This window comes from Bufo bufo, chromosome 9 (assembly GCF_905171765.1).
Source record: "Bufo bufo chromosome 9, aBufBuf1.1, whole genome shotgun sequence".
Taxonomy (NCBI): Eukaryota; Metazoa; Chordata; class Amphibia; order Anura; family Bufonidae; genus Bufo; species Bufo bufo.
In genome coordinates, this window is record NC_053397.1 from 86372486 (window position 1) to 86384961 (window position 12476).

Genomic DNA, 12476 nt, shown 5'->3' on the forward strand with positions numbered 1-12476 from the left:
TCTGGTGAAGGTACCAGAATGGAGTGGCAGGGAGTAAGTATAGCTCTATTCACAGGTCCTACCAGAAGGGTCTGGCTAAAATAGGACATCTTGGCAACTTCTTTAATATTTACTGTTTATACACTAAACTAAGAAGATGGTATGCAAATGAGCTCTTAGGCAAGTTTCACACTGGCGTTAAAGGGCTTCTGTCACCCCACTAAACCTTTTTTATTTTTTTTTGCTTACTTATAATCCCCACACTGCGATTTATGCCTACATATTCAAATTAATCATTTTGGTCCTGTAGATTTTGTTTAAAACATGCTTTTAAAATATGCAAATTACCTTGCTACCAGCAAGTAGGGCGGCTACTTGCTGGTAGCAGCCGCATCCTCCGATCCTAAAGACGCCCCCTCCGCATTGTGATTGACAGGGCCAGGGAACGGAATCGTTCTCTGCTGGCTTTGCCTGTTAGCATTCAAAATCTGGCGCCTGCGCTGCGGCCGTATCTGTCTTCAATCGGCGCAGGCGCACTGAGAGGCGGCCGCTTGCTCGGCCGCTCCATCCTCAATGCGCCTGCGCCGATGACGTCACATCTGCCTGCGCCGATTGAAGACAGGTACGGCCGCTGCGCAGGCGCCAGATTTTGAATGCTAACAGGCAAAGCCAGCAGAGAAAGATCCGGTCCGCTGGCCCTGTCAATCACAATGCGGAGGGGGCGTCTTTAGGATTAGAGGATGCGGCTGCTACCAGCAAGTAGCTGCCCTACTTGCTGGTAGCAAGGTAATTTGCATATTTTAAAAGGATGTTTTAAACAAAATCTACAGGACCAAAATTATTAATTTGATTATGTAGGCATAAATCGCAGTGTGGGGATTATAAGTAAGCAAAAAAAAAAAAAAAAGGTTTAGTGGGGTGACAGAAGCCCTTTAAGCTTTCCCAACAGCATGTTCTGGCAGGGGAACAGCCTGCCAGATCCGTACTACCATTTGCACACATGTGCTGCTGGAAGACCGCCCAGCCCCAATCACTATAATGGGGACTGGCCGCAGCATGGCAAATATGGCCGGAACAGCCTGCCGAAAAAGCTTAACGCCAGTGTGAAACTGGCCTTAAACTGAGCTACACTGAACGTACACTGGACTAAATCATACATGAAAACAAAACAAAACAAAAAAAACGCAATAAGCTAAAAAAAGTTATGACTTCTTTTAAGATATATTAAGACACATATGGCTGGACCTAATAATGACATGGCATTGTTTTTATAAAATGCCTGGGGAGGAATAGTTTATATTTTATAGCCATTTCTTTACTATACAGATGACAGTGGTAGTCATAATGATGTTAAAGTACTGCATCTTTAAGTGAGCCACCAATCACGTGTCAGGTGATTGGTGGCACATTGACAGAGGCCAATTATCAAGAATAAGCGCTTGTACAAACATCCATTCCTGAAAAGTGGTCTGAAAATCAACCCATGTAAATGGGCCCTTTGGGTCGTGCCAAACAACTCCTCATACATATTTTAGATTTCTGGACCTCCATAACTAGGTCATGGTGAAGAATGTTGGAATTAAGTGCAGTTACACATAGATTGGGGTTAGAAATTGAATGTAACTGTTAAATTGCAAGTTCACTTAGCTCGTGGGGGGTGTTTTGTATGACAGTAACATGAATTTGGATTTTTTTTCTCCATCTATGGCAAACTTGCATTTTAAACAAAATGTAGTAAAATTGAGGTTGTGGGAATAGTTATCACACGCAATGAGTTTCTGGAGTTCTGCACAGTTTTAAAATTGGGCAAAAAAACGAATAATTCATTTAGTTTAGATATTTACATGAATTTTTTTGCTGACTGATACATATATGGCCATGTGCATGCAGGGAAATGCTTAGGATATTGCTAAAAACCCTAAAAGGCTGTAGTTGGCTTCCACATGGAAAGTACTATTTTCTTTTTGATGAAATTATGATCACAGGAAACACAGTTGTAATTGATATATAGATATAATAAAGGTTCATTTTACACTCAAAGCATTAGATACATAGTTGCATCTAATTTATACTACTTTTACGATGGCTTTTGTGGCTTTTAAAGTTTTATGCAACTGTATTTAATGTATTAAAGTGCCAAGTTGATATGTATTGCCTCTGTACAGGGGTGCACCACCCATGAGGCCAGGTGAGGCAATTGCCTCAGGCAGCATCAGGAAGGGGCAAGAGGGAGGACAGCAGAAGAGCCATGGGCAATGAGTGCTTTCATTGTCGCAAATGGGTTAGGTTAAGAAATTAGCATGGGTAGGGGGAGGGGCGTTTCAGTTTTCATCTCAGGCAGCAGAAAGGCTAGGTGCTCCCATGCCTCTGTACTCATAATGATGAGCACTAGAAAGTTAATGTGAATGCTAAATTGCATGATGCCATATCTCAGTGGTGGGCAACCTTTTTTTTCAACTGAGCCAAATCTCGCCAAAACCACGATTGAAATTTATTTTGAGAGCCACATTTTTAAAACCGAAAATACATAGGATGGTACACTGTTTTTAGTTTCAATAAGTTTTTATTGAGAATATTGTGCATGCAAGTATCCACATAGGTCGGGTACTGTGGGACTCTTTGCACCGGCCCTGTCACGTGGACGTGACCAGAGCCTGTGCAAGGATTTTTTGGCAACACAAGCGAAGCTACATCTCGGTGACCCCCCCCCTCCCCCCGCCCGCAGCTCACCTGGTCCTGGTTCTGTCTGCAGCAGCTGGCTTCTCCTCTGTGTGGTCCTGATATCTTCGATCTGGTTTGAGGACTGTACTTTTCGCCCTATAAGATGCACATAGGTTTTAGAGGAGTATAATCAGAAACAATATTTTCCATTATACCTCAGGTCAGACCACCAATCAGACCCCCAATGTTAATCATACCTCAGATCAGCCCCCTATATCAGCAGTCAGCACCCCATCCATCATGCCCATGTCAGCCCCCATCCATCATGCCCCCATGTCAGCCGTCATGCCCCTATGTCAGCCGTCAGCCCCCCATGTCAGCACCCCATCTATCATGCCCATGTCAGCCGTCAGCACCCCATCCATCATGCCCATGTCAGCCGTCAGCACCCCATCCATCATGCCCATGTCAGCCGTCAGCACCCCATCCATCATGCCCATGTCAGCCGTCAGCACCCCATCATGCCCATGTCAGCCCCCATCCATCATTACCCCCCATGTCAGCCATCAGCCCCCCATGTCAGCCATCATGCCCCCCATGTCAGCCGTCAGCACCCCATCCATCATGCCCATGTCAGCTGTCAGCCCCCATCCATCATGCCCCCCATGTCAGCCGTCATGCCCCTATGTCAGCCGTCAGCACCCCATGTCAGCCGTCAGCCATCAGCCCCCCATGTCAGCACTCCATCCATCATGTCCATGTCAGCCGTCAGCCCCCATCCATCATGCCCCCCATGTCAGCCATCATGACCTTATGTCAGCCGTCAGCCCCCCATGTCAGCACCCCATCCATCATGCCCATGTCAGCCGTCAGCACCCCATCCATCATGCCCATGTCAGCCGTCAGCACCCATCCATCATTACTCCCATGTCAGCCATCATGCCCCCCATGACAGCCGTCAGCCCCCATCCATTATGCTCCCTAATGGGGGACAATGTTGGAGTCTGCACCATCGGGGGGGTGACATGATGAGGGACAATGTTGAAGTCGGTACCTGATATATCACTGGGGTCTGGCTGGAGTGGGGTCGGTCTGGTCCTGGCTCCAATCTCAGCTGGCTCTGCCTTAAGGTGTCTTCTCCAGAGTCCAGACTAGAGTCCAGCAGGGTCGGCCAAGTTCCAACAAGTCGTGCCTCAGTGTTACTCTGTGACTGTGTTCTTCTGCTGCCAGCCTGGAGGGGCAGCTTTTACAGGTCATAGCAGACAGAGCAGCTCCGCCTCCTCGCCTCCCTCCGCCGCGGCCCCACTGACAGTCAGTGACGCCTCCTTTGGCCTGAGCGCCGCACGGCACACATGTAGGCAGGACAGCCGCAGGCTGCCGCCCCCGAGAGGAGGGAGGGGAGCGGGCGCCGGGCACACAGAACAGTGCTCCAGACTAAAAAAAAAAGTAGCCATTGGCTCCTGAACTGAAAAATTTAGGAGCCAAATCAAATTTTTAGTTGCCAAATCGAAACTGAATCAAAATTTTGGTATCGTGACAACGCTACGCCGATCAGATCGGCGTAGGGTTGTTTTGAAACCAAAATTTTGATTCGCTTTCGTCACCATAAAAAAGTATTGTGATACTCAATACCGTGCAAAAAAAAAAAAAACAACAAAAAAAGCTGTGTGCATTTCGCATTTTATGAAACATTCGGCCCATAATAGAACAGTCCTATGCTATTTTTTGGGGTGACAAGGTGACTAAAAAGGCTATGTAATATGTTTATTTATTTATTGTTTATATATTTTATATGTAAAATTGGGAAAGGGGGGATTTAAACTTAATATTTTAAAGTACTTTCACATTAGCGTTTTTCATTTCCGGCACTGAGTTCCGTCACAGGGGCTCTATACCGGAAAATAACTGATCAGTTTTATCCCCATGCATTCTGAATGGAGAGTAATCCGTTCAGGATGCATCAGGATGTCTTCAGTTCAGTCATTTTGACTGATCAGGCAAAAGATAAAACCGTAGCATGCTACGGTTTTATCTCCGGCGAAAAAAAATGAAGATTTGCCTGAATGCCGGCTCCGGCATTTTTCCCCATAGGAATGTATTAGTGCTGGATCCGGCATTCAAAATACCGGAATGCACCCGCACTAAATCCGGACCCATTCACTTCTATGGGGCTGTGCACATGAGCGGTGATTTTCACACATCACTTGTGCGTTGCGTGAAAATCGCAGCATGCTCTGTTGTGCGTTTTTCGCGCAACGCAGGCCCCATAGAAGTTAATGGGGCTGTGTGAAAATCGCAAGCAAGTGCGATTTTCACGCATGGTTCCTAGGATGAAAGTCTATTCACTGTATTATTTTCCCTTATAACATGGTTATAAGGGAAAATAATAGCATTCTGAATACAGAATGCTTAGTACAAGGTCAATATAATAAACATTGGTGGCGCAGTGCGCCCCCCCATCACCCCAATATAATAAACATTGGTGGTGCAGTGCGCCCCCCTCAATATAATAAACATTGGTGGCGCAGTGCGCCCCCCCTCAATATAATAAACATTGGTGGCGCAGTGCGCCCCCCCATCACCCCAATATAATAAACATTGGTGGCGCAGTGCGCCCCCCCTCAATATAATAAACATTGGTGGCGCAGTGCGCCCCCCCCATCACCCCAGTATAATAAACATTGGTGGCGCAGTGCGCCCCCCCATCACCCCAATATAATAAACATTGGTGGCGCAGTGCGCCCCCCCAACACCCCAGTATAATAAACATTGGTGGCGCAGTGCGCCCCCCCCATCACCCCAATATAATAAACATTGGTGGCGCAGTGCGCCCCCCCTCAATATAATAAACATTGGTGGCGCAGTGGGCAGTGCCAATGAGGGTTAAAAAATAAAAAAATAATTAACTCACCTCCTCCAATTGATCGTCTCCTGTTCTTACTTCTTTCTAGTTTCTTCAGGACGCAGGACCTGTGGTGACATCACTGTGCTCATCACATGATCCATCACCATGGTAATGGGCCATGTGATGAGCTCAGTGACGTCACCACAGGTCCTGAAGAAACTAGAAAGAAGTAAGAACAGGAGACCGGCAGCTACCTGATCAACTGGAGGAGGTGAGTTAATTTTCTTTTATTATTTTTAACCCTCATTGGCACTTCCCACTGTGCCACCAACGTTTATTATACTGGGGGAGGGGGGGCGCACTGTGCCACCAACGTTTATTATACTGGGGGGGGGGGGGGCGCACTGTGCCACCAACGTTTATTATACTGGGGGGGGGGGGGGTGGCGCACTGTGCCACCAACGTTTATTATACTGGGGGGGGGGGGCACTGTGCCACCAACGTTTATTATACTGGGGGGGGGGGGGCACTGTGCCACCAACGTTTCTTATACAAATACAGGAGGCGGGTGCCGGAATCAAATAGCCGGCACCCGACCTTTGTGACAGGGAGCTGCGATCAGCGGCAGTTAACCCCTCAGGTACCGCACCTGAAGGGTTAACTCAACTGCAGCGGATCGCAGCTCCCTGTCACAGAGGTCGGGTGCCGGCTATTTGATTCCGGCACCCGCCTCCTGTATTTGTATTAACAGGTCAGTTTTCTTCATTGGTGGCGCAGTGGCCACAGCCCCTCCCCTCCTCCTCCTGCCTCTTCTTATTGGCAGCGGCGGGGACAGCAGCAGCACAGGGGGGAGGGAGAGACTCCTCCTGCGCTGCTGAGAACGATCATCTCCTGTGCCCGCCGCTGTATTGAGCAGAGCTGCGGCGGCGGGTCTAGTCGCTAATGGCATCTGGAGCCCTGCAGAAGAGCCGCATTAAAGTGTGTAAAGAGCCGCATGTGGCTCGCGAGCCGCGGCTTGCCGACCACTGCCATATCTGATGCAGATCCATTAATACATCTTAGCGAGATTGCGATATGTTAGAATATACCATCGGATTTGAGATTCAATGGGTTCGCTGAAAACTCGGAAAATGCACTGTTGTTCATCCGCGGCCGTGATCCGTGTTTCCTGTCCGTCAAAAAAATATGACCTGTCCTATTTTTTTGACGGACAACGGTTCACAGACCCATTCAAGTCAATGGGTCCATGAAAAAACACGGATGCATACAAGATTGGCATCCGCGTCCGTGATCCGTGGCCGTTGGCAACTTTCACACAGACGGATCGCAGATCCGTCTGCATAAAAGCTTTTTCAGATATGAGTTTTCACTTCGTGAAAACTCATATCCGACAGTATATTCTAACACAGAGGCGTTCCCATAGTGATGGGGACGCTTCAAGTTAGAATATCCTACGAACTGTGTAAATGACTGCACCCTGCTGCCTGGCAGCACCCGATCTTTTACAGGGGGCTGTGATCCACACAATTAACCCCTCAGGTGCCGCACCTAAAGGGTTAATTGTGCGTATCATAGCCCCCTGTAAGAGATCAGGTGCTACCAGGCAGGAGGGGGCAGACCCCCTCCCTCCCCAATATTATATTCATTGGTGGCCAGTGCGGTCTCACCTCTCCCACCCAGTTAAAATCACGTTCCGAATCCCCCATCATTGGTGGCCAGTGCGGCCTCACATCCCCCCCCCTAGTTAAAATCACGTTCCCCCATCATTGGTGGCAGTGGAGAGTTCCGATCGGAGTCCCAGTTTAATCGCTGGGGCTCCGATCGGTAACCATGGCAACCAGGACGCTACTGCAGTCCTGGTTGCCATGGTTACTTAGCAATTTTTAGAAGCATTATACTTACCTGCGAGCTGCGATGTCTGTGAGCTGCCATGGTTACCGATCGGAGCCCCAGCGATTAAACTGGGACTCCGATCGGAACTCTCCACTGCCACCAATGATGGGGGAACGTGATTTTAACTAGGGGGGGAGAGGTAAGGCCGCACTGGCCACCAATGATGGGGGGGTGATTTTAACTAGGGGGGGAGAGGTGAGGCCGCACTGGCCACCAATGATGGGGGAACGTGATTTTAACTAGGGGGGGAGATGTGAGGCCGCACTGGCCACCAATGATGAGGGATTCGGAACGTGATATTAACAAGGGGGGGAGATGTGAGGCCGCACTGGCCACCAATGATGGGGAATTCGAAACGTGATTTTAACTGGGGGGGGGGGGGAGAGGGGAGGCCGCACTGGCCACCAATGAATATAATATTGGGGAGGGAGGGGATCTGCCCTCTCCTGCCTGGCAGAACCTGATCTCTTACAGGGGGCTATGATACACACAATTAACCCTTTAGGTGCGGCACCTGAGGGGTTAATTGTGCGGATCACAGCCCCCTGTAAAAGATTGGGATCTGCGATCCGTCTGTGTGAAAGTTGCCAATGGCCACGGATCACGGACGCGGATGCCAATCTTGTATGCATCCGTGTTTTTTCATGGACCCATTGACTTGAATGGGTCTGTAAACCATTGTCCGTCAAAAAAATAGGACAGGTCCTATTTTTTTGACGGACAGGAAACATGGATCACGGCCGCGGATGAACAACGGTGCATTTTCCGAGTTTTCAATGAACCCATTGAAACTCAATGGGTCCGCAGAAAATCACGGAAAACGGAACAACGGCCACGGATGCACACAACGGTCGTGTGCATGAGGCCTAAATCTGCATCATATCAATTTATTCCATGGATTTTCATGCGGGTTTCACTCTTTGCAAAGAGCATTTCTGCAACAAAATCCGCACAAATAAACCTGACACCAATTTCTGCCACATAACATCTGCAGTCTTTCTGCAATGTGTGAACATACCCTTGATGATCTGAGCCGAAATGAAACAATTTTTCTCTCTCTGTCCTTGTTGTACCACTTGATAAGTTGATTCGGTGTTTCTAAAAATCTCTCATTTCATGTTTATCTTTCAGAACCAAGCAAAATTATTTCTGTGGACGCACGTGTTGCGGGACAGCATAACAAAATCAGAATTGATTGTAAAGGACCTGAAGTTCGTCGTAATGGACCTGAAGGACAATATATACTTAAAATAAATGAAGAAGAAATAAAAAAAAAACAATGTCAGTTTATTATTGAAAATCTAAACTATCTGAAAACATACCCGTTTGAGGTAAGAAGAATACATTTTATTATTGAAAATGTGAATAAAGATTTGTCATGTCCTATGAGAGGTCATTTGTACATGTTAATACACATTGGGAAGATTTATTAATTCCAGAGCACAATATAAATGGTGAGCAGAATTCTACTCCCCCCCCCCCCCCCCCCCCATTGGATAGGACCAGGTAGGACCTAGTATTGTACACTTTTATAGGTAGAATCATATTTCATAAATGAGTTGCGCTTATAAGCTCTACTCACTTTATATATTTTTCTGTAAAAAAAATTCCAATCACTGTTGGAGAAAAGCAGAAAATAATAGTGGCTTGGTACATCAAAGAACTGCATGCATTAATAGGGCATTGTATTCTTCTTATGAAAAGCACACATGAGCAAAAATCCTTAGGCTGGTTTACGTAAGGTATTCATTAGCCTGGATGGAAAAGGTACATACCCTAGTAGAAGACAAGGTAGTTCCTATGGGACCAATGATGGATAAAGGTCCGTATACGGTTTCCCCATGCTTCTCTTTGAGTATTGTGAACCTGCACAAGGCTTCCTCTCCACTTTAGAAAATACCAGAAGAGAAAAGGAACCCAAAGGCCACAAGTCTTTTTTGTTATACAAGATATGGGTGGGAGGAATAATCATTAGACTATCCTATGAGCTGGACTGCTGGAGCAACAGATTTGCCTTATGCCTATTGCACACGACCGTATGGCTTTTTCAGTGTTTTGCGATCCGTTTTTCACGGATCCGTTGTTCCGTTTTTTGTTTCCGTTGTGTTTCCGTTTCTGTTCCGTTTTTCCGTTCCGTTTTTCCGTATGGCATATACAGTATACAGTAATTACATAGATAAAATTGGGCTGGGCATAACATTTTCAATAGATGGTTCAGCAAAAAACGGAACGGAAACGGAAGACATACGGATGCATTTCCGTATGTGTTCCGTTTTTTTGCGGACCCATTGACTTGAATGGAGCCATGGACTGTGATTTGCGGGCAATAATAGGACATGTTCTATGTTAAAACGGAACGGAAAAACGGAAATACGGAAACGGAATGCATACGGAGTACATTCCGTTTTTTTTGCGGAACCATTGAAATGAATGGTTCCGTATACGGACCGTATACGGAACGCAAAAAACGGCCAGTAAACGGGAAAAAAAAACGTCCGTGTGCAATAGGCCTTAAAGCGTATGCCATTTTCTGGCTTAATTGATAGTAAATTTGTTGCTTAGCCCTACCCACTTTTCCACACTTGGTAATAGCAGAAGCAGAAAACTGAGCAATAACCAGTATATCATTGTATAACTAGCTTTTATCTCTCTTCCTGGACCTTCTATAACCCTACTAGTAAATGTTTTATACTTTTCAATTACTTTTCAATAACCCTATATATTTGATTATATCGGTTATTAGGTCCAATTTGTGCCAGAATTAAGGACTTAAAAATGATTTCCTGCTGTATTTAAAAGGGATTTCTGGGAAATTGCATTAATTAAATAGGCTTCTCCTAATCTCCTCCCTACTGCGTCCTTGAACTGATTATTCACCCTTAATTCACAACTAAAATCCATCTTGCGGGAAAAATTGATCATCAACTCACTGAGAGACCAGGTTACAGATGCTCCCCTAAAAGTCTATGGAGGGGGAGGAGGAGTTGCTTGAGTGGGACAGAGATACTGCTGATAGTTTTCTAACTCACCCCAGTGCTGAATGGATGCAGACAGTTGTATTATATACCGGACGTGTTATTGCTGATCCCCTGACAGATCCAGCAAAAATGCAGATGTGAAAGTAGCCTAATTCAGAAAATTCATCTGAAATGACAGGTATGGGTTACACCATTAACATGTCATCGCTATCAAAAATTTCACAAAGAATTTCACAAAGAAATTCTATTCGCAATTAATTAGTTCGTTACATAGTTACATAGTTAATACGGTTGAAAAAAGACAAGCGTCCATCAAGTTCAACCAAGGGATAGGTAGGGACGCGAATCCCAGAAGGTAGTCATAAAGTGCATTCCGTTGTATGTAGCGGGCGCAATGGCAGGGAACAGTGATCTCGCTGTCCCCCGTCATTAAACCGCTCAGATGCCGCATTCATCTCTGATTCAATTTAAGTCTTTTAGGGGTTAATCAGGGTAAAAAAAATAATAAATACTCACCTTATACATTTGCTTGCGTCGCTGCCATTTTGATAGAAGACACTGAGTGAAATCTTACGCAGATACGTGATAACGTCATCATGCTGGCCGGGCATGGTGACGTCATATGTCACCTAGTGCAGGAAATTTTGTGCGGTTTTTGCAATCAAGGTGACCATGACAGCCTCTTCGCGCACAAATGGATGAGGTGAGTATGTATTTCTTTTTAACCGCCATTTCAAGAAAAATAGATTTGTTACTACAAAGCACAAGGAAATTCTGCTTCGCAGCGAATCAGTCCTGGTAAGTTCATTGCATGGGCAGTGACTGCTTGAAGCCAAGGTGTAAAACCATCCCCTCACTGGGCATATCAGGATCGCAGAAGTGCAAGGAGGTCTTCTGCGCCTGCGCAAGGTTTTGTACTGTTGCTGCCAAGTGGAGGTTTATGAGAGCAAGATGGGTGGGATAGCGGGGGGTGACTCTGTAACTCGCCTCATCCAGTGCAACGCCCCATTGACTCCAGGAGCTACCAGTTGATGACTTCAGGTACATTTTTTAACGTGACGTCAGATGATTTTTTAACAGAAATGCATTTTATTTAATCCCAAACAAAACCAGTTTCTGAATGATAGGTACATGAACAGTAGGAACATGTAAATAGCTCTATAGGTCAATTCTCACAGGTTCCCTTTGAGTTGTCTAAGAAACAATACAGGAGATTGGCATCTTCTCTACTCCTGTACAATATTTTCCCATGTAAGCACATCAGGTGTAAAATCGGCTATTTGAGATTGTCTTCTAACATAACTTTGTATTTCCTTTGCAGATCTATTATGATAATACTATATATAAAGGAGACCCGTACACAGGAAGTGTAAAAACTAAATGTAAGTAAATTGAATGGTCAATATTCCATGATCACACTAATGTTCTTTTTACATGGTCCATGTGGAGCCATAACAAGTGATGACTCATATTAAAGCAGTTTAATTAGCTCTCGTGAATCTGGTCTTTACATTGGCTTAAATGGTTTCTGTCAGCAGGAAAATGGGTATTAAGCTGGTGGACATTAGCGATGTGCTAATGTCAGCTGAACATAACTATATTAGTGCCATCTCACTGCCTGCCGCCGTTATTGAGAAAAAATAACTTTTATAATATGCAAATTAGTCTCTAGGTGCAGGGGGCGTTGCTCCTGCTCCTAGAGGCTCCGTTCTCCCACCTCTGGCCACGCCCTGCTACACTTGATTGACAGTGCCAGGCACCGTTGGTCTCCGCTTGCTGGCCCTGTCTCCTGTGGAAATCTCCCGCCTGCGCCATCCCGTTCAGTATTAGGCGCAGGCACAGTAAGTGAAGGACGCTCGCCGGCTGCCGGCTTCACTTACTGTGCCTGTGCCGAATACTGAACCAGACAGCGCAGACGCGAGATTTCCACAGGAGACAGGGCCGGCAAGCGGAGACCAACAGTGCCTGGCCCTGTCAATCAAGTGTAGCAGGGCGTGGCCAAAAGTGGAAGAACAGAGCCTCTAGGAGCAGGATCAACCCCCCCCTTGCACCTAGAGGCTCATTTGCATATCATAAAAGTTATTTCAATAACGACGGCACGCAGTAAGATGGCACTAATA

General features: G+C 46.1%; 1 protein-coding gene across 10 annotated transcripts in view; it reads left to right on the forward strand.

Annotated features, from left to right (window-relative positions):
• PTPRC (protein tyrosine phosphatase receptor type C) overlaps nucleotides 1-12476 on the forward strand; it is a 258953-nt gene that overhangs the window by 161382 nt on the left and 85095 nt on the right. For all 10 annotated transcript variants that reach the window (XM_040408421.1, XM_040408423.1, XM_040408425.1 and 7 more), the window contains 2 exons: nucleotides 8510-8709; nucleotides 11678-11738. In XM_040408421.1, coding sequence (XP_040264355.1) covers nucleotides 8510-8709; nucleotides 11678-11738 — 261 coding nt within the window. The remainder of the gene's footprint in view (nucleotides 1-8509; nucleotides 8710-11677; nucleotides 11739-12476) is intronic.